Source organism: Gymnogyps californianus, chromosome 4 (assembly GCF_018139145.2).
Source record: "Gymnogyps californianus isolate 813 chromosome 4, ASM1813914v2, whole genome shotgun sequence".
Lineage (NCBI taxonomy): Eukaryota > Metazoa > Chordata > Aves > Accipitriformes > Cathartidae > Gymnogyps > Gymnogyps californianus.
Window position 1 is genome coordinate 55,544,802 of NC_059474.1, and position 21,369 is coordinate 55,566,170.

Below are 21,369 nucleotides of genomic sequence, written 5' to 3' on the forward strand. Positions count from 1 at the left end.
TTTCATTTGTTCCCCTGTGATCATGCTGATTGGCCTCTGTTGCTTTCCTATGCTGGGGAAGGAGGCAGAAAGGACACAATTAGCAGGAGGAGATGGCTTCTTGTAGGAGCCAAGGGAGGACCATCCTGCCCATTGCAATGCTGTAAGATCTGGTATGGAGATAGACTCTGTGTTTCAGCCAACCCGGAGCAACCATGGCGTTTAGTTACTCATTAAAATGATAAGGGGACAATATTTAGTAGATAGGATTAGATCAGTGTGTTTCACTGTGATGGGTGTGTCTGTTTGGCTATGCTTTCTGTCTATTCTGGCTCATAAGCTGTTGGATGTAGTATTTTCTATTGTTAAGACTAGCAGTTACAGTAGCATTTACTGCATGTTGCTACAAGGGTTAATAAAATCAGTCTTCTAGTTTTCTTTTAAATTACCATTGCTTCTCTGTTTTGTGGGGATGGCATGTCTGTCCAGGATCATGCTACTTAAAACATATATATATATATTTTGTTTGCAATTCTAGGAATGCTTTAAGGGAAGCTGGGCCACTCACAAGTTATTACACAAGAAAGCAAGTAAGTACATTTTTTTTAATCCATTTTAATATTGTTTTGAATTTGTTTTGTCCTGTGCAGCCGGCTCTAGGTGGCCCTGCTTGAGCAGGGGGTTGGACCAGATGACCTCCAGAGGTCCCTTCCAACCTCAACTGTTCTGTGATTCTGTGTCTAAGAACGGTATGGATTTTTCCAAGATATCTGGCACTGAATTCCGCATATCTGAAATTTTGTCCAGTTCCTGGTAATCTAAAGATCTGTGTAAAATTTCAGAGACAGTGGCACAGAAATCTCTCCTTCTGTTCCCTTTTCTATTTGTATGAAGTATTCCTTGAGCTACATTGCCAGGTATATGAACAGAGAAGGAAGGATGCTGAAATAAACGGTAAGGAGAATAATAAACCATTATTATGAGGCATTGCCAGGCTTCTTCCATCATAGCATTTTGATGTCTAATGTAGTAAAAGTTAGTAAAGTGGGAAAGGTTCTTGTGAAGTCTTTGTTATTAGACACTTGCTGGAATGCAAGCGAGCCAGCCAGAGTGCAGCTGTTCTGTACATTTGGGGTGTACCCCTTTGGAAAAAAAAAGGAAGAGGCTTTTGTGAACTGATGCAGCCATTGATAGGAGGATGTATCATAGCTAGGATTTTGCTGAGTTTAGTTGAAGGTACTAAGAGTATCTGTATGCCTTAGTTACAGCTGGTAGCTCTGGCACAGAAGTACTAGTAGACAGGTAGATTCTCCCTTACCTGAGTAGTAAAAATAATCCATGAGTTTAAAACCAACCAACCAAAAAGAGCAGACCCCAATTCTGCCCCCTTGCCTCCCCCCCCCAATCCCCCTGCCCATCTTCATCAAGCCCTGCTTCAAAGGGAGGTGGGATTAAAAAGTAAGTGGCATGGTAGAAATTCAAATCCTCAACTAATTTACCTCCTCCTTTCCTAAAACCCAATAAAACTCCTTTTTCCATGATAAATGTTGCCTGGTTAATAGGTTGCAGTAGCACAGAAAATTACAAATGTTTTCCTTCTTTCTGCCCTCCCAGTGTAGGGGTCTCATAGTTCACACTTGCATTCTGTATCCTATTACTTTGTACCTGCATGGGTATGAAACTGTCCTTGTTAGTAGTTCTAGTAATCCTCTTGTGCAGTCTTCTAAGGCTGTTGATCTGACAGCAAATTTTTTTATAATTCCACTAAATGCATGATCTTATTGGCTTTCTGGATAACTGCTGAGCCCAAGCTGAGCTGGCTTGGTTCTGATAGCCCTCAAGACCTCAGTGCAACAAACTACTGAAGCATCTCAAGGGAATCCAAAATATTGCTTTGTTGAAACTTTGGATTTTTATACTATTATTTCTCAGTCGTTCATCTAAACTGAATGTCATGTGAGCAGATGGCTCAGATGTCAGCCACAGAGACTCTGAGGAACTCACATTAGGGCTTGCTGTGGCAGACCTTTTGCCATCTCTTCATTCTTGTGAGATATAAAAAAAGAAAAAGAACTTAAGTTACTGGGTTATGAGTTAAAGATTAATGCTACCGTGCTCTTTCTTAACCCTTGCCTCCTCTTTCCAAGTATTTTTCCTTTTGGTTATGCTCACGATCTACTTGCTTCAATCCTTTATATAAACACCTTCAATCTGCCCTGTTAGGACTGTGTTATTTGTGAATGAAGTCAGTCACTGGACCACATTAGACATGGATTTCACAAGGTTGAGAGCGCTGGGAACCTCCAGCAGATTGGGACCATCTTGTAAGGTGCATGCACTGCCTGTCCTGAAGTGCAGAAGTGGCAGCACCCGCACTCTCTCTGTCAGATCTGGAGGGGTAGCAGGCTCCATATATTGAAACTAAGAGTTGGATACCCTCCTTCCCACCCCAGGTCATTTCTGTCACTGAATGCTAAGAGAAATCACAGAAAAGGAACATTCATCTACAGTGCAAGAGTGTTAATTGAAGGGATAATGAGTGTTTCTGTAGAAATATGCTTTTTCCTAAGAATGAAAACAAGCACAGAACTATGTTTTAGAACTACAAATGAAGAGCAACTTAAATAATTGCTACTCTGTGCATTCAGTACTGCTGTCCTGACATTCCCCAGTTTGCTATTGAATAAAGATAGAGTTGGCAGGATGTGAATTCTGAATGTGAAAAACTTAAGGGCAATACAAAATGATAGCTGCTACTTATACTTTCATATATCGGTATCTAGAATGCCAGAAAGAGTCAAATCTAGACTTAAGTACTTCTAACTCACTTTCTGGACCCCACAGTTCTTATTCTTAGTAGGACTGATTTTGCTGCTGCAATTTTTTTTTTCTTTTTTTTTTGTCTTTTCAGAAGATGAAAAAGCTAAGCGTGAAGTTTCCTCTTGGACCCTGGAGGGTGACGTTAACACAAATCCCTGGTCTGGTATCGATATACTGGTAAACTCAGGCCACACTATCCACTGGTAAGCAATAGGTGCCACTTTGTACTCCAGCGCTGCTACATTCTGTAGCAACTAATGGACCAGTCCTGACCTGATTACCTCTCACATTTTAGCTGAGAGAGAAATGCTTCTTAAACAACCTGAACCTGATGGCAAGGACATGTATGACTGTGTCCTTATTGTGGTTCATTTTGATTTAACTTGATCTATCTCTTGGTATATTTAAAATTAAGGAAGTGCCTGCGAGGTAACATGCATCGGTAACAGGCTTAGGCTCATACCTTTTGGCTTTAAGTTTTGACATTTATTCTGCAAAAAAGACGCTGCTAGTTCAGATGATGTCTTCTCCTAACTGTTTACTGTTCTCACCAATAAGGGAGCAGTCTGTTTCAGAAAAACTCAGGTGAATTAATTTAGAATTTAAATAAATGGGTTTATGTTATTTTATGTAAATGGTTTGAAATAACCTGGTGAGTAAGCTGGTGAACAGCTCTGCTGAAGGAACAGAGGTTATAGTAATCTCCAGCACTGGAATGGTGAAGAATAACTGAGGTCAGCAACATCTTCGGCTGTAAAAGGTAGGTTGAGAAGACGACCTCAGTATAGCTGTATTTTTAAATTGGTACAAGTTTGTACATGGAATAAGCCAAAGTTTTTACAGGAATAATGGCATTTTATTTACATGTGTCTTTTCTAATTGGCCTGTGCTAGAAATGCTGCCTCTGTGGCATCCTCTCTATAGTCTTTTCCATCTGTTACAGGCTCATCAGAGAACAGATTAACAGAGCCTGAGCCCACGTGTGTTTGTTAGTGTCACTGGAGAAAGGGTGTTTTGGATATGTCACCGGCCAAGTAATTTAGTAGTGTTATCGCTGAACATTTGCTTTTTTGTCTTCTGACTGCTGTAGGATTGATGCAAATGAAACTATAATAAAAAGTGCTAATGACTAGGGTGATGATTAGAAATAACAATTGTGCTAATAGACGCTAATAACCAGAGAGAGGAAGTGTGTATTTGGAACCAGTGCATTTGCAGTCTGGAAAGTAGCAGAATAAACACTACAATGTAGCAGGATAATATGTTATAAAACCAATTTCATTTACTTGACACATAAAAATTTGATTTTTACGAAGCTGTGAAGTTGGCTATTAGAGGCTGTATAATATGAAAGCAATAAAGAGTAACAGGAGAATCTTTGAGAAATGAAAATTGGAACTGTTTTGGAGTGTTTGCATACTCCACAACTTTTTCTAAGTGGAATTAGCCATATTTCACTGTATTTAATTTTGTTGCATGAGTCTCTGTTTTTGTCACTATAAGAAGTATTCTTACAACCTAACCAGCTTTGACTATGATTTATTTAGACACCAACAAGACCTGTGCCAAGTTATATTCAGAGACCGGATTATGCTGATCACCCGCTAGGTAACTTGAAACAAATCACAGTTATGGAGTGTTATGTTTGCTTTCTAGTTTTCTTTTAATTGAAAGAGCCTTTAAAGCATGAAGGAGATACTGGAGAAGGGAACCTCTTATTTTATCTGTTCTTCTCACTCTACCTCTGCTTCCCCCACATTAACTTACTGATATTTTTAGAAATAATGGTTACAAGTATTTTTTTGGAAGTCCAAACTTTGTAATGTGTTATCTTTCAAAGGTGTTGAGGGAAGAAAAGAAAAAAAACATCCAAGTCCTAGTCCTGTGGTTAACTTCATAACAAACAGCAATAAGTTAGCCGTCACAGGTGAATTCTGCTAAGCCATTCTCAGTGACATCAGTGTATCTGTTGGAAATGTGTTATAAAATAACAAAACCAAACAAAACTGCAGTAAGCAACCCCCAAAAGAAAACTGAGTTCCAGCTATTTTTGGACACAGAGGGAATACATTCAGAATTACTTGCTTATTGGTTTATTTTGGTATTTTCCCCTTTTTATATCGGTATTGGTGCTTTGCATCTCTCAAAAAAGCTTCTATAAAGTCCGTTAGAATTATTTTTAAATCTTCAGCCGTTCTTTAGTTATTCTTTACAGAATGTAAATATTTAAACAATGCAAAATACTGTCTTTTAGGGGGTCGTTCAACTATAAAACTGAGCTTGCACAGAATTTGGTAGGAAGAATTTACATGTTTTCATTTGCTGATTATTGCAATGGTATAACTAGAGATATTCACAAGCTTATATAATCCTTTATGGCTCTTTTAGAATATTATTTATTACTATTTATTATCTCCAAAGCAGCTAAAAAAAAAAAAAAAAGACTTTTCTATGAATAAAATGATTTCTTGTAAATCTGATTTTTAAGGTTGTGTTTTGACTAACTGGACATGATGGTTTTATGCAGTAAGTGAACGGGCATCCTGAGCACATGTGGGCATTACAATGTTGTGGAAGGCTTATGAATTCAAATTAATCTGAATAATGATGATAATGCTATGACTTGGTGGGTTCGTTACTTTAGTCTGTGGTGAGAAAGTATGTACTTTTATTGCCATTGGTAAGCTAAGTAAGTTCCTTGATTGGACGTGTGTAGAAATGGCTCCCCTCTGTAACTTTTTTTTTTCTTTTCTTTCTCCTCCCCCTTTTTTCTTTTCAGGAATGTCTGAATCAGAACAGGCTTTAAAAGGAACCTCTCAAATAAAAATACTCTCATCTGAGGATATAGAAGGGATGCGAGTAGTGTGTAGGGTAAGGGGGTTTTAGTTTTCGTTACAAAGTGCCTTTATTCTTTAAAAATCTATAGTGATTTTTACCAGTTTGTGCCAGCACATTTGAGAGTACAAACTTTCAAACCACTTCTGAGCACTGAAAAATAGTTTGGGAAATTTGGTATTTTCTTGCTTTTTCTCTCCTTGTGACTCCCAATTCACAGTAAACTATTTTGCAAGTAGAAAGATGACTTTTATCTGGCTTTGTTGTTACTAGTGAGATAATCTGTGGCTGAAACGTTGTTACTGTTAAGAATATATTTTATAGTGCATAAGTGAGAACAGAACTTTTTCCTCTCTTAGAGTTAGTACTAAGTAAAAACTAAAAAGCAAAACAGAGCCCCATCCCTAACTGTTTTTGAAAAAGAGCTGTTCAATTATAATCACTTCCTTGTGCATAAAGGCAAACTTTGAAATGTATTTAGGTAGTCTGATTTAAGTTTATGGTATTCAAGGAAATTGTGGTCCAAATCTTAATTGGGGTATTTTCAAATCTCACAGAGGTGGCTTAGTAATATAACCTGTAGACATCTCAAAGTCTTTCCAGAGCCCAAGTCTACCCAGCTTTCCTAGCAATCTTGGTGTAGCTGTAGAAAATGGGTTGCTAATCTTCTAGGGAGTAGTCCTGATCTTATTTTAAATCACTACTTTGTTTGTTTGCAGCTTGCTAGAGAAGTATTGGATGTTGCTGCTATGATGGTGAAAGCAGGTGTAACTACTGAAGAAATTGATCACGCTGTCCATTTAGTAAGGTTATTTTATTGTTCTTTTGGTGTTTATAAGTGCTTTCTTCTATCTCTTTATTTTTTGAATCATTGTTGTGTGGGTTCTTTTGTTGTTGCATGAATTCCTTTTCTTTGTTTTGAACTGTTTCCCAATTTGAAGGTAGTGGGTAGTGCAGATGTTAGAAATATGTTACAGCGCAATCGTAGATTCAAAGTGAGTTAGGAACTCCTGGGCCTCTCTCTGTATCAGCTCCTTCCATGATTTCCAGCTTCAGATTCCCTCTAAGTTTTGTCACCTGTTTTCTCGGTTAACATCATATAATTTTATTTCTTCTAAACCCTTTTTGCTCCACAGATGCCATTATATAAAGAACATCATACGTAGGCCATGGACTTTTTGTGCTCTGTGTTGTTGGTTAAGATGTACAGAGGAGAAAGTTTAATTTTTTATGATTGGGAATCAGAACTGAGGAGCCTGAGAGAGAATTGAAACAAGATGTTTGATGCAGTCAGGCAAATTAAAGCCACAATCCAGTGAAGTATTTGAAATACATGTTCAAGTATTTTCTTGGCTTAACTATTCATAGATACTTGAATTGTGTAATTTTTATTTTTTTTTTTGCTCTCTTCTCTATAAGGCATGTAAACTGATAATTGAGGATACTTGTGTGCACTGTGGAGAAGGCAATGATTTTGGTATAGTTAAGTTAGAGAGCTTTCTGGTTGCTGTTCTTTTTATCTGCATTTGCAGCTGTTGCGCCAAGATTGTAGGGAACTTAACTCTGGTTTGATTAGGCTGGAGGTTTCTGTTGAACTGCATTAAACACTAAATTATTTGCTTATGCATAATGTCTAATATGAACAACTAGTAGTTTACAATGGTGTTATCTCTCCTCAGCAGTTTTTGGAAGCTTTTGCATGGCAGATTGTTGATACTGACTGATAACCCTAATTGGTACTTTGCAGTTTTAAGACAGTATTATTTTTTAAAATAAAAAAAGTTAACACACTATTATTTTTCCAGAATTGCTTAGTATGTCACATTATGTGTATATGTAAGTATATTTAAAAATGTACGTGTCAGTTTTGCAAAAATTCCAAAAAGGTTATTAGAGTGAGTGCAAAGGAAGCAGCTTAAGATTTTAAAGCTAGGGGTGAAAGAGTGGTGCTAAATGTTATTTTGTCTAGCTTGTGTGTTTTGCAAAAATACTTAAAGTCTTAGACCAGGTGCTTAAAAACAGTCATTGAAAATGGCTGGTTTTTTAACTGAATAAGTATTGCCATGCATTGTTTTAAACCTGAATATTTCAGCATTGGCAGTTGAACATAAAAATGAGTAGAAACAAAATTAAAGTAGCTTTACTTTCTTCCTGGTAAGAAATGCAATACATAATAAAATACCATAATGCCAAAAAATGCTTGAAGAATCTTATTTTCAAGAGTCAGTGCTTTTCAACCTATAATTCTTACTGTAAAGCTGTTGTGCGTACATTTTTTCTTTGTACAAAACTTACTAATGTAAAGTGTAAATTGTATTTTCTAAATTAGGCTTGTATTGCAAGGAATTGCTATCCTTCCCCTCTGAATTATTATAATTTCCCTAAGTCGTGTTGTACATCAGTGAATGAAGTGATCTGTCATGGAATTCCTGACAGGAGGCCATTGCAGGAGGGAGATATTGTTAACGGTAAGTGCTATGAAAATTAACCTTCAACATTTCTACTTTCTATCCAGTTAAACCATTCAGTAAGGTGAGGTTTCACTAGCAGGCAACATGATTGGAATAGCTTCTTAAGAAAGAAAAAAAGCTTCTTTGTTCTCATTTACCAATTAACCTGTGCTCTTTACATATTTAAATTAATGAGTTTATTTAATAAAATAATTTCAAGAGTTTGGTCCACTTTAAGAGCTTTATGATTCTTCTACCCTGGTCTGTGCATTAGTACAGTGAGTGAGTATTCCACTTGTGGGCAAGGTTCCAGTTGTTCCCAACTGTATAAATAGTGAACAAAATGTATATTGAATTATTCAACTGGATTAGTTCTGTGTGAATTCTTAATTAGATGGCTCTAGATCCTTAAGATTTTGCTATGGACATTACGATTATGATGACTGTAAAGGTTCCTAATGGTGAGGCATTGTATAGGTGCATATTAAAAAACATACTCTTTTTTTGAGCATCTCACAGCGTAACAGTACCAGCTGCTTTTTGTTCATGGTACTCAAGGTACTTACGCCTTCTTGGGTGGTGAGGGATACTTTTATAAATTACTTGACTGTTTTTTGTTTTCTCATTAATTTCTTCTTGGTTTGGCAGTAAAAATTAATGACATTTGTTTTGTACAAACATTTACACCTTTGTTTATTGTATTGGTTTGCTTTTCTCTGATCCGTAAATAAATACCGAGCGTATCCTAAGGTTTGGCCTACCTCTAGAAGCCAGTTGGAATCCTTTTAGATTGTCAGATATTTGATATATATTAACATGGAACAATAGCTACTAAGTGTACAGCTCAGTGCTGTGGGTACCAGCCTTTTTGGAACAAGCCTCACGAATGCTGCCCCTTTCTAGGTCAGGTTTGGTCTGGCTGATAGCTCATTTGGCCAAAGCTTCTTTATCTTTTTTTAATTTCAAAGATTATGCCTTTGCACAGCTTTCTGTTGTTGCCAGCTTTTCTGGCACTGCTGGAGTCCAAACTAAGAAGCCCAGTTAAACTTACTAGGTTGGCTTAATCTACACGGTGTCTTACCTCTCCACTGTTTGCATGCCAAGGCTGTACCTCAGCGCTAGAAAACACTTTTTATAAGAGGGTTTAGTCATACCTTTGTTCATATCCCTGCCCTGACTGCACTTGCCCAAGCTTTGAGCCTTCTGCTTTGTTTTGATGAGGAAGAAAAACTAGTTTACTCTTTTGTAACTGAGTAGATCTTGTTGCAAAATGGTCCACATTTTGTGGATGGAACGTACATTCCCCATGGGCTCAAAAGGCTTCCAAGTCTTGTAGGCTTCCTTTTGGTAAGGTAGTGGCTCAAAAGGCTCTTTAAAAGAAGGAACAAAACAGGGTACAAAGGAGGAGATAGAAAAAGTACTTTGGAGGGAATGTGCACAGTGAACAATAGAGGGAGGTGCCCATCTTTCTCTTGACTTAACATTTTTTAGCCTGCTGGAAGCAAAAGGTGGCCATGTCAGAGTCCAAAACAGATTTTTAGAATCACAGGAAAACATCATCCAGAAGGTACTGGCAGGTGGTGTCTAGTCCACCCCGCTGCTCCGAGCAGGGCATCATAACATTTTGTTATCATACTGTTCCCTGGGAGCAGATTCTTAAACAAAGCTGATCTCTCTGCAAAGTGAGATGTTCTGGCCAAATCTGGCAACGTCAAGAGAAAATCTTGTAATCACGTGGCCTATAGAGATAGCCTCTTTGCAGCAAGTAGTCTGGACACTGTGCTAAGGAGCTCTGATACACAGTTCACCAGAAACTTACCTGGGTAAGTTACCAGGGTGCTGGTTTCTATACGGTCCTGTTATGTTACTAGATATGTACACTGGTCAAAATGTTCCAGTAGTCCCACGGAATCATGCAGTGAGTATAGTATAACCCTGCATATGCACGCATCCACAACAGGCAGTATTGATTTTGTGCGGCGTTAATTTCATTCTTAAATGTTTCCTAGCAGTACAGATCTACTGTTGACACCAACCGTTTTTTCCCCACATTTCCTATCAAGGTTGTACTGGTCTCTCTAAGCAGCTCATATACCATATTCCTAAATTATTATTGCTCAGTACAGTTTCCTTCATGGCTATTTACCTGTGAGGGGGTCTGCGTGTGGATTTGTTCATGAATAGCAGTTCAATAACTATTGTAGTGGTTTTGGTACTTTAGCAGCTATAGACCTACCAGAATATTGACAAAGTCTGTTCAACACAAAAGTACCCATTCTACCACAGGAAGCCAACTTGATAGGCAAATCTAGAATATTTTGCATGTGTTCACTATATATAATGACTATATGATGGCAGGTTTTAATTTTTTAGTTGTCTGCTATGAGAGACAGGATATTAGAACAGATGACAGCTATGTCTAAACTGGTAGGCCTGTTCCCATGTTTTGTAAAAGGAGTATTTGCAGCAAGCATCTTGCATGGATGTTCTTAATCCAAAAAAGCATATCTTTTTTTGGGAATGAGTTAAACTAAAAAAGATTTTTTTTTTTCCTCATTAAAACTACTTATGCTGCTATTTTTCAAGAATGAGTTATATCACTTTTACTTGACAACCAACTTTATTACACAAAGCAAACAAGTTAGAGTTTTGCTGCAACATAATTCTAAACTCTTATATGTTCTTCTAAACCTCAGTTGTTGAAGAATGCCTTTCTCATTCTTGCTGTTTGCCTGATACTGAATGTTTAAATTCTTTCATTTGAAAGAAAAAATAAAAAGCTTTAAGTCATTTGGTGTATTTTTCTTAGTCAGGAATACTGTTGGAAAGTTGCTGTGTATTTAATGTTCAAGAAATTTTACCTTTTTGGCTGAAAGCAATGGGTTTTGGCATTACAATTTTTGCAAAGGTGTGACTTATTATTCTAAACATGCATAAAACTTACTGAAGTTAAAATCTGGGTTAAAACGTGATTATATACCTTTTTAAATTTAATTTCCCCCTATTAGTGCTGGAATTAATTCTAAGAAAATATTTTAACCAGGTTAATCACCATGGAGCAAAGAGCTTCTCTTTCCTGTTTTTATATTTACCTAGAAAACCAATCATAAGCTTGCTGTGTCTGTTTTGCACTGGTGTGGGTTTTTTTCTCTTCCTTTTTTTTTTTTTTTTTTTTTAAATCAAACTGTTGACCAGTGATGCACTATCTTATTAATTAATTCTATAGAATCTACAGGGTAAGCATGAGCGAATTGATTTTGCTGGAAGAGTTTACATCTGGAATTCTTCCAAAGTAATCTTACAACTTCACAATTATAATACTACATTTTCACATGTGTTTGTTGCCCTTTCACCAATCAAGAGACAAGAAGTGAGAAATACAGTGCTAGTATTACAATATGTCTGGTATTCTTTGCAGTGGATATTACTGTGTATCGTAATGGCTACCATGGAGATCTGAATGAGACATTTTATGTTGGAGAAGTTGATGAGGGTGCAAGGAGGCTTGTCCAAACAACTTATGAGTGCCTAATGCAAGCCATCGATGCAGGTAAACCCTTTGGCTAGGGCCTGAAGCATTATGGTTCTCAAACATGAGTCCTCATATTTGCTATTAGTGAGTTCTTTTTGCTTCTGTTGTATACGTCTGTAGTGACTTCTGTTGTAGAACACAGAAGTGTTAGTGTGTGTCACCAGCAGATGATGTATGTTGTGTAATACAGTGATTCTTCAAATGGCACAGTTCCGTGGGTGGTGGTTGCAACTTTTATTTGAAATGTGGGTTGACAAGGAAAATGTAACTGATGCTGAGCTGATCCACATATGATGATATTTACAGGGAAACAGCCTTTTTGGACTATTAGTTAGATGAATAAGACATCCTTGATCTGAGTAGTTTAGAGAAAGTGAAGAACAAAGTGTGTTTTGGAAAACCAAAGTATGGCTTCCTACTTTTATAATTTGTATGGTGTTGCACGATGAACCGATACGGTAAAACACTGTTTGAACACTTAAACATATCTCTTTACCCCTGCCAAACCTGATGGTTATTTCATAGAGCTAATTATGAGCTCTTGATTTTCAACTGTGGCAGTGTGTCAGAGAAGACAGATCCATATCCTTCAGTACCCACAGAACTTTAATTATGTTGCTTAGATATAACTCAGGACAGCTTCATTGAGACATACAGTGAGATAGAAAGGTAGCTAGAGAATGTCATGTTCAACTTCATTCGCAAAGGAATATACTAAGTTCTCTTAGACAAACAGAGAAAACAAACCAAAAATCTCACAAGTCCCTGGAAATATTTGTATTGTCTGTATCTTTTATACCTGCACCTTCTTAAAATCCCCAATAAAATTTACTCCCTTCATGGCCTCTAAAGACTGAAGTTCAAGGGGCTATATACGAAGGCTTTAAACTTGCATTTAATAAAAAGTAAATGAAGAAAAAAAAAAAATTTACTTCGGTTAATAATTTGGAGATAGCTAGCCAAGCTGAAAAGACAAAAATCCATATGAACGATGTCTTGCATATCCGTTGTGTGATCAAGAAAATACTGCAGAGTTGAGCTGTGAAGAATATAGATTACCTGTTTATGTGGGCTTACTATTCTGAAATGACTATTTTGTTTTTCAGAGCTAAATCAGAATAATGTTTATCTTTGCTCCTGTACTTTATTTTTATAGCAAATGTTATATGTGCTGTCTCTTATCTTTCATATCCCGGCTTTGATGTATAAACTATGACAGAAATTCACCTTTGTGTTCATTATAATGAGATTTAAATTCTCAGTGTAACGTTTCTTTACCAACTTTTTAGATGCTTTAACAGGTTTTAATGGGTTTTAGACATTTCCTGCTAGTAGGAATTCTGGCAGCAAGTCTCAGCTGTTAAAAAGGATTGCCTCTCCCCTGTTTAAAATCATCTTAATTTCTTGGCGTTGGACCAGCAGAGCTCTAACTAGAAGAGTTGTATAAGAGAGAGAAGCAGAGGGCTTCTTGCTGCATTGAGATGAGTTGCTTCGTATTGTCAGGCCTGAAGGAGATGGTACTACTTCACAACTACTTAGCACAAAACCAACAGATTAACTTTTCCTCTCTTCCCCACCATATATTTTTTTTGTATTTTGGGAAAAGCATGCACATTCCAGTAATCTAAATTTCTAGTTGTTTTCTGTAAATCCAGCTTACTGATTTAAGTTGTAGTTGTTTACATTAGCAGAGAAGTGAACTAAATGGCTTGCTTAAGTAAAGTTTTAGCTATGTATGTGAACTCTGCTTAAGATGGTTCCACATGACCACACAACGTCTGGCTCCTGAAGGAGCAGCATATATTCAGTTGAATTCAGTAATTCAGTTGAATTCAGGAGTTGTGAATGATCTTGAAATAGTATTTACATTCTTTTTTCTTTTTAGTGGCTCAAGGTTGCTTTTGGTATGCATCTTCATTAGCTGATGGATGAGGCATTGTTGCTTTTATGGTAGTATTACTCCCTTGTCCAAGTGTTCAAAGTGAATTTTTCACACCATTTTCATCTGTTTCAAACTCTTTAACTTTTAAGGCTTCCTAAAAGGATTGTCTAAAAAGTTAGTCCTGCATATGAACATTCTTATTTGCTGTAGCGTTGCCAGTAAAAATCTTGTCTAAAAGTAGAGATATGCGTTTTGTCTCTTTTTTTTTTCCCCTTCTTGGTCCTTTACGTATAATCATTTTTCCTCTTTATTTGTGTGCAGTTTTCATATAGTAGTAGAGAGATAATTGTATATTAAAATATAGTTCATACATTCATTGAAAGAAGCACTGCAACTCTGGGTATGAGAAGTTACCAAGTACTTTGAAAGTCTTTTGTTGTCTTTAATGTCAAACTTCAGCATCCTTTTAATATATAAGCACTTATATCCATGAAAGGAAGAAAGTAGTGTTCTTGTGAAGAAGTAGTTTTCTTCCTTCTCTCTCGTTTTCTCTTTTATATGAGACACTTTCCCCGCTCTCTCATGTAATATACTTGCACTCACTTATACACTTGGTGGATTAAGTGATAATAGGAAGTTGCATACTAGAACAGATGGCCATACAAGCCATGCGTGCTACAGAGATATTAGCCTGAATAGTGTTTGATGGTTAGTTATGTTGAAAGAAAGCTCTCTAAATTTCCATCTGTATCTCTTTAATTTTGCAGTAAAACCTGGTGTTCGGTACAGAGAACTGGGAAACATTATTCAGAAACACGCTCAAGCAAATGGGTTTTCAGTGGTTCGGAGCTACTGTGGGCATGGAATCCATAAACTTTTCCATACCGCCCCTAATGTGCCACATTATGCCAGTGAGTATTCATTCCCTTTGGGTTGTCCTGTAGACAAGAAGTGGTTTGCACCGAATGTACCCAATTTACTTCTTGCTTATATTCTAATAAAGTAGCATGTTGCCTGACAGCTATCAAGTTAGCATTTTTGCACTTGTGAAATAATTTTTTTCTAAACTGTGGACCATAGCATGCTTTATGAACCTAAATAAGGTGAATATATTATATACTGAGACAGTCTGTGCCTACACTAATGGTTAGTGTTATCTCTCATCTGTGCTGGGTAAGTGCTCAATGTTTTTGCCTGAATTCCTAACTAATCCATTAGACATCCTTGTCTGACATGAATGGGCAAATGTTTCTATCTTTAGGTCTAAGCAAAACTTACTGCCATTTCCAGATGTAGCTAAAAGGCTTTTTGAATGGTATAGATGGGTGTTGTGCCTGAATCTGGATCCTGTTATGTTTCACTTTTCTTCATTTGAGTGTTGTGATCTGGTGTTCCTGGAAACTTCTTTGTGGTGTGTGGCAGAGGAGGAACGACCCTTCCCCCAGCAAGTTCTCAGCTTTAGTTTTTGGAAATGGCAATGTCCCCGTGACAATTTTGGCAGCAGGACTCAGAAACCATCCACAGAGGCAAAGGAGAGAAGCTTAAGTGCCAGTGGACAGCTAAGGATAGAATAAATATCATGAAGCAGTGATAAACAGTCCACACCCACTTCAGCTGCAAAGCTGCCCTGATAGGACATTTATTTCCTCAGACCTGACAGATACCTCCACCTTCCCATCTCCTAACAAGCTTTAACACAGGTTATAGTTATAGATTATAATCTAGCAATCCCTGACTTTTCATGTTGTCATTTCCCTAAGTTATTTTTTCAGAGAACAGAGAAGATTATTAATCACGGGCTAGAAGGGTATCAATTCCTGGTATTTACTTTTTGTCGTGTAAAATGAAGAAAATCTGGATTCTTTGGAGGTGGAGGGCATTTTATACCAATTAAAATGCAATCCGAGAAAAGGGAAATTTCTGTCTTTCGTGGCTGTTTGAACTTTTTAAAAAAAAAAATTATTTTTTTTTTTCAATTGAGACAAAATGTCTGCTCCCAAAAAGGAAGATGCTGGGTGTTTTTCTGGTATTTTAAAATACAGATTCAGAGCAAAAGCAAAGTGGAAAGACCTGAGGGACTTAAAGCCTCTTGGAGGGAAAAAAATGAAAGCTGCTGCTTATTTCTGGCTTACTATGAAAGGATTTTTAAAAGCAAAAAGCTAGTTTTATAAGCCTTTAAATTATTTAACAAAATCATGAAAACTACAGGGAATAAAAGACAAAATTTGTTCAGATGCAGAAGACCAGAAACTGAAATGTAAGTGTTGAGAGCAAGAAATACCAGCAGATGATGGAGACAGAGGCAAGACCCTTTAAGTAAAAGAAAAATGTTCTGGTCGCTGTTGTGTCAGCTTGATGTCTGAGATTGTTAAAGCATCTAGGCGATTTAGACACTTTAATAAATTTACACAACTTAGAGTAGACTGGGGGGCGGGGAATCTGTATGTAAGAATTGATGCAAATTGTCTACAGCAGCAAAGTAGCTTGTAGCTAACGGTTCCTGTGCAATGCTGGAGTTTCTTCCAGCTCTCACATGCTAGGCTGAGTCAGATCTAAGCTGCACTGCTGTTCAAGGTGAAACAGGGCAGAGGAAAAGGGCTGAAGAGTTTCTTCAGTCAAACTGTACTCCTAGAGACGTGCTGTGCATCAGTTTATGTGCCTCCACATAAACATTTTTGGTGTATATAACATCAAAAAGTTCTAGTATTATTGTCCTGGATGCCTTGAAATTCTCTGCCTTTTTATGTTAGCTAAAGAAATACAGCATTATCACCCTGACACTACTATAACCCCATTACCCAGAGTAATGAGGGGGGCAGTGTGTCTTTCATAAATGGAATCACGGGATTACTTAACTGCTATCATATTTTGACAATTTATTGGAGCTAATGGTTCAGTGGAAACAAATTAAGAGGTTTCAAGCCTTCTCTGAATATCATAAGTGCTTCTTACTTTTATTGACTTTTTAAAATGATTTTTTTCATCATAGAAGTCTGCAGAAATTCCTGTATTACAGTTGTTCAGTGTTTTTATAGAACTGGAGGTGAACTCCTGTTGTTGGAGAGAAAGACAGCAATTAATTTTAAGCTCCTTGAGTAAATATTGTAGTGTTGGAAGAGGGGAAGAAGGAAGGAACTAAGGGAAATCTTAATGTAGACTTAAAAATGGACAAGTGAATGGGTCATCTCTGAAGGGCTGTTCTGACTTTACAGTATTCCTGCTGTATTCTTCTAGGACAAGGATTCATTCATTTACTAAGATGGGATCACTTTTTCTAACTTGAGTGTTTATTTTATTGCAGAAAATAAGGCAGTTGGAGTCATGAAGCCAGGTCATGTATTTACAATTGAACCAATGATCTGTGAAGGTGAGCAATTTAGCAATAGAGTAAAATGGTTACTCTTGTTTACTATTAAGTAGTGATGGAATAGGATGCTGGTTCTATTCTGTATAGTTGATAGATTTTTTTCATTTCTCTTTGGGCAACTGATATCTGTTACTTAAAAACATTCAAAAAGTCATCATTTATGTTTTTAGGTGGTTGGCAAGATGAAACGTGGCCTGATGGTTGGACTGCAGTAACAAGAGATGGAAAACGATCTGCCCAGTTTGAACACACACTTCTGGTCACCGATACAGGCTGTGAGATCTTGACCCGGAGGCTGGATAGTATTCGTCCCCATTTCATGACCCAGTGATAGTCTAGACTGAGCAGATGGATCTGAACGATACATATGTATTTTTTTTGTCTCTGTACTATGCATTTTTTTAAGAGTACAGAATAGAGAGATTTCATCATTTACTTTGTTCTCAGTGATTGTAGGTAAGAGGAATATCTTGAAGAACCTGATCCAACGTCTGGAAGAGCAGAGAAGAATTTAAAGAATTGCCTGCTTTCCTCCTACCTACAACACTCATGCTATATTTTTCTTTTTTCTTCAATTATTTCTTTAGCACCTTTTTTCCAATTAGACCCACAATTGCTTCTGTTGCTGCCATGATATTAGCTAGAAAAGTGTGGGTAACCTTTCCCACTGGGACTTGATATTTTGGGATCCAGGTTTTTTTCACCACTTCAGTGTGCCCTGTTGCTCTTCGTATATGAGTGGCACCTGAGATTTTAAGCATTTCTAGTTCCAAAGACTTGCTCCTGCTTCTGCAGATACTGTTCTAATGGGCTGGGCCTTGTTTGTTTATCAGTTGAGAAGGGGCCAGAAGGGAGAAAGACATGCATGTTACCGAGAATAGGCTACCCTTACCTTTAATTCTGTCCCCATCTCTCTGCTGATGGCCTCTGTGGTGGTTGTGACTGTAGGTGACACACTGTGTTAATGGCAGGACTTGTTTCTCTTGCTGGAGATTTAGTAGTATGGGCTTCCTACAGGGAAAATTAATAAATTCTGTCTTATATGCAGCTCCCTGCAATAAGCTGCTTCTCAGCGAAGCAGTATTTGCAGGCAGCCTCCTGCTCCAAAAGCTTGGTGAAGCTGATGTATCAGACTTGCCTAAGTAAAGGAAAGAAACAACAACCAAAAAGATCCCATGATTCATGGGATCCCTGCGTGTGTTAACTGTGGGGCATTATTTAAAGGTACATCCACAGTAGCTGTGGGGGATTGGATTTGCAAGACTTACAGTGAAATGAGTATATAGCTCAAAACAAGTCTGAGTGTGAGAAAATGAAACACCTTCAATGCTGTATTCATTTTCTTTTGGTAATTTTTAAACAGGTCATTTTTTTCCCCCTCAGTTAAGTGATTTTCATGCTTTTGGAAAGTCTTAGGGGGGCAGCTATGAAAACTGATCTTTTTTCCTCAGACTGGGTATAGAGTGGGCAATGTTAGTATATATACTCCTTTATTTTCTGTAATGGGTCATGATGAGCTGGAAACTGTCACGTTAAGGAGTGTGGATTGATTAAGCCTCTCTTCTCTCTACCTTTTCTTTTCCCATGCCCACTTCCTTTCCATCGTCTTTGGTGTCTCTGCTGAGGGAATTTATTTTTTCTTCTGAATTGTAATGAAAAATTTTTCAGACCCCATTGCAGACTTAGTCTTACACCACTGTAATGCAAGAAATAGTTAAACCAATGCAGACATTAAATCATACAATCATGGGCGTAAAATACACCTTTTACAAGGTGTCTGGTGAATTTGTTGCCACATTAGACCCAAGCATATGAGGTACTGCATACCCTTGGTTCCCCTTGGCACTGCAGAATTTAGGTGGGGGAAGGGAGTTAGTGCTTCATAGAACTGGACTCGTGTACTACCAAATACCAAATTTGCCAGAAAATGTCTTCTCTGCCCTGAGTGCCTCAGACCTCTGTTGCTCTAAGAGTATCATTGCGATGTTTTCATTACCTTTATTATTATTTTTAATTATGCAGTAAAGTGACCTGAAATGATGCATATAGAGTGTGTGTGTGCGCGTATGCGTGTATGTGTGTATAGATTTTAACAAAACAGACTGTAGTATTTGAGTGGAATTACCTGTGTTGAATGAGATGTAATGTATTGAGATGACTGTCCTGGAGGTTTGCCCACCATATCATTCACTTGAATGGTTACAACGGTCTTGCCTTTTCTATATGTGTGTATGATGGGGGGGGGAGGGGGCTTCATTTTTGGTCTATAAAATAAAAAATGCAGCTGCTTTTAACAGAAGTAACTTTTTTTTTTTTTTTTGTGATCTAAAACCAGACATAGCATTCTCAATTATATCCAGGTTTGCTTGCACTAGTGCAAGCCCTACTGGTAGATGCATGCAACCAGTGAAAAATCACCCTTAAACCTGTGCATGTGCCACTTGAATACCTCTTTGTTTTTGCACCAATACAACGAAATTTAACACTGCACATTTTTAGTATAGGTAATCTATGATGCTATGCATTTCTGCCTATAAATTGAAATCACAGCATGAAAACTGTTTATACTGAGTTCATACTACTACAGTATTTTTATACAAGTGGAAACCTTAATCAGCATCTACACCAGTTCTTTCAACATGAGATAGCACATCAGCCTGGAGAACAAAACTTATTTAATAAAAATATTGCGAAAGGCTATTTTTTTACCTATCTAGCTGTAACTTTGCTTGAACATGGCATACTAGACTTGTGCTGGCTGGATTTGGGAAATTATCTATTTTTGATTCTTACAGAAGTTGCTGTCCACTTAAAAACAAACAAACAAAAAAACCCCCCAACTTAAATCTACTTTCTAATGAAATTTTTAGAAATTGTATACACTTTTGCCAAAAACACAATCCTGCACTTAATTCTGAAACAATCTCTTTAAGTATTTTCCCTTTACTATCATATAAGACAGTATGGAAACTCTTCATGCTGTTTCTGCAAATTGACATGAATATTTAAGGAGAGAAGATTTGATAGCTAATGTTGAATAAAAGTAACAGCATGAGGATAGGGGACAACCTGCATCTTTTACATGAGTATATATGCATTTCATGTACAGTCATTTGGTGGAAACTTCTTGTCCCTTGAAGTCCTTACAGTTGTTAAGGTGGTACAGCTCAATTCAGGACCTTCATCACCAAGAATGGGGTACAAGCTCTTGTGTTTAGGAGTCCCTTTGTTAGCTGAGCAACTTCAAAGAGACTACTTCAAACATGTTCCATTCAATCAACTGCTTTGCAGGATGAAGTAGCCTGAAAACTCTGCTAAGTAATAGCTAGGACATCAATTCTTCAGGCTGGGAGGAAGCTGCAAGTCTTTGACCTGAGTGCTCTGGTATCACAAAATGTCTCTGTTGTTGACTTACCTGGTATTACAAGACTAGCTTTCCACAAACACTCTAAGATGCAGATTCTCTAAAGTAATAATGTAATGGAGACAACATGATTGTATGGTCTTGATCTAGTCTGTGCAACCTAGAGGAACAACTGTTACAGTATAAATATTTTAAATGTTAGATCCAGTTGGGGGGTAGTTTTGCTAAGATGTTGAGCTAATATTCTATTGATACCATCCTGTAGTTAGAGAGTACTCTCGCTGGAACAGCTGGACAGCAAGTTTTCTACTTAATGCTCTAATGTTCAGCCAGCATTTCTGGAGCTATGAGGTACTGAGGATCACTTCACTGCTGTGTTGGAGGGCTAACTTTCCTAGTACAAATTCACTTTTTGTTTCTTCTGATGCTCAAAATTGAATTCTTATGTCATTCACAGGAGTTAGTTAACTTTGTTGTTTACTCTGTCTGAAATGAAGTTAGAAATGCAGCTACCTCAACTATTTTCAGAATGCTCTAGGGATATCTTTCCAATGACAAATGGAGAAGATGTAATTGTCCCAGTTGTGTAGCAGTGTCTTGGGGTAAGGTAGTTGTTAGTGGTGAGAGGGAATTTCTACTAATAAGATTACTTGTTTGCATTTAGAGTTCTCTGTAACAATTGTTTTGACCAGGCTCCCTTAAAACATGAAACTTCTCTCTTAATCAGTGTCCTTGGTTCACTGAAAAGCACTGACTTTTTACGTATATAACTTTTCTTTAACTGGGTAGCCTTTCTGCCTCTACTTTGCAGTCTGTTTTCTGCTGTTCCTCTGTGTTCTTCTGGACCTGTGGCATTGCTTCCAGTCAGATCACTTCAACTATAGTGAAGAAAAAACCTCACAACTCCAAAGTTAAGACTTAACCCCTCCCCCTCCAACAAACCAACCAAACACTCCCACAAAACCCTGAAGCCTTCATGACACAATGCTCTTTACTGTTGTTCCCCTGCACCCCTCAAGAGCAGACTGTTGCTCTAATAGTAACATTCCCTGCTTCAATGGCATGATCCTGTTTCTGACTAAATAGAGGTAACAATCCCATGCTGGGTTTTGGGGTTGGTTTTTTTTTTTTTGCAGTGTT

At 37.4% G+C, this 21,369-nt stretch overlaps 1 protein-coding gene across 1 annotated transcript in view; it reads left to right on the forward strand.

The window, feature by feature from the left end:
- Positions 1-19,101, forward strand: part of METAP1 (methionyl aminopeptidase 1) — a 29,044-nt gene extending 9,943 nt beyond the window's left edge. The window contains 11 exon segments of the mRNA XM_050895289.1: positions 518-569; positions 2,891-2,959; positions 2,962-3,002; positions 4,347-4,407; positions 5,579-5,670; positions 6,354-6,437; positions 7,964-8,102; positions 11,503-11,634; positions 14,266-14,409; positions 16,800-16,865; positions 17,036-19,101. Coding sequence (XP_050751246.1) covers positions 518-569; positions 2,891-2,959; positions 2,962-3,002; positions 4,347-4,407; positions 5,579-5,670; positions 6,354-6,437; positions 7,964-8,102; positions 11,503-11,634; positions 14,266-14,409; positions 16,800-16,865; positions 17,036-17,196 — 1,041 coding nt within the window. The 3' untranslated portion in view covers positions 17,197-19,101.
- Positions 19,102-21,369: the final 2,268 nt, after the last annotated feature.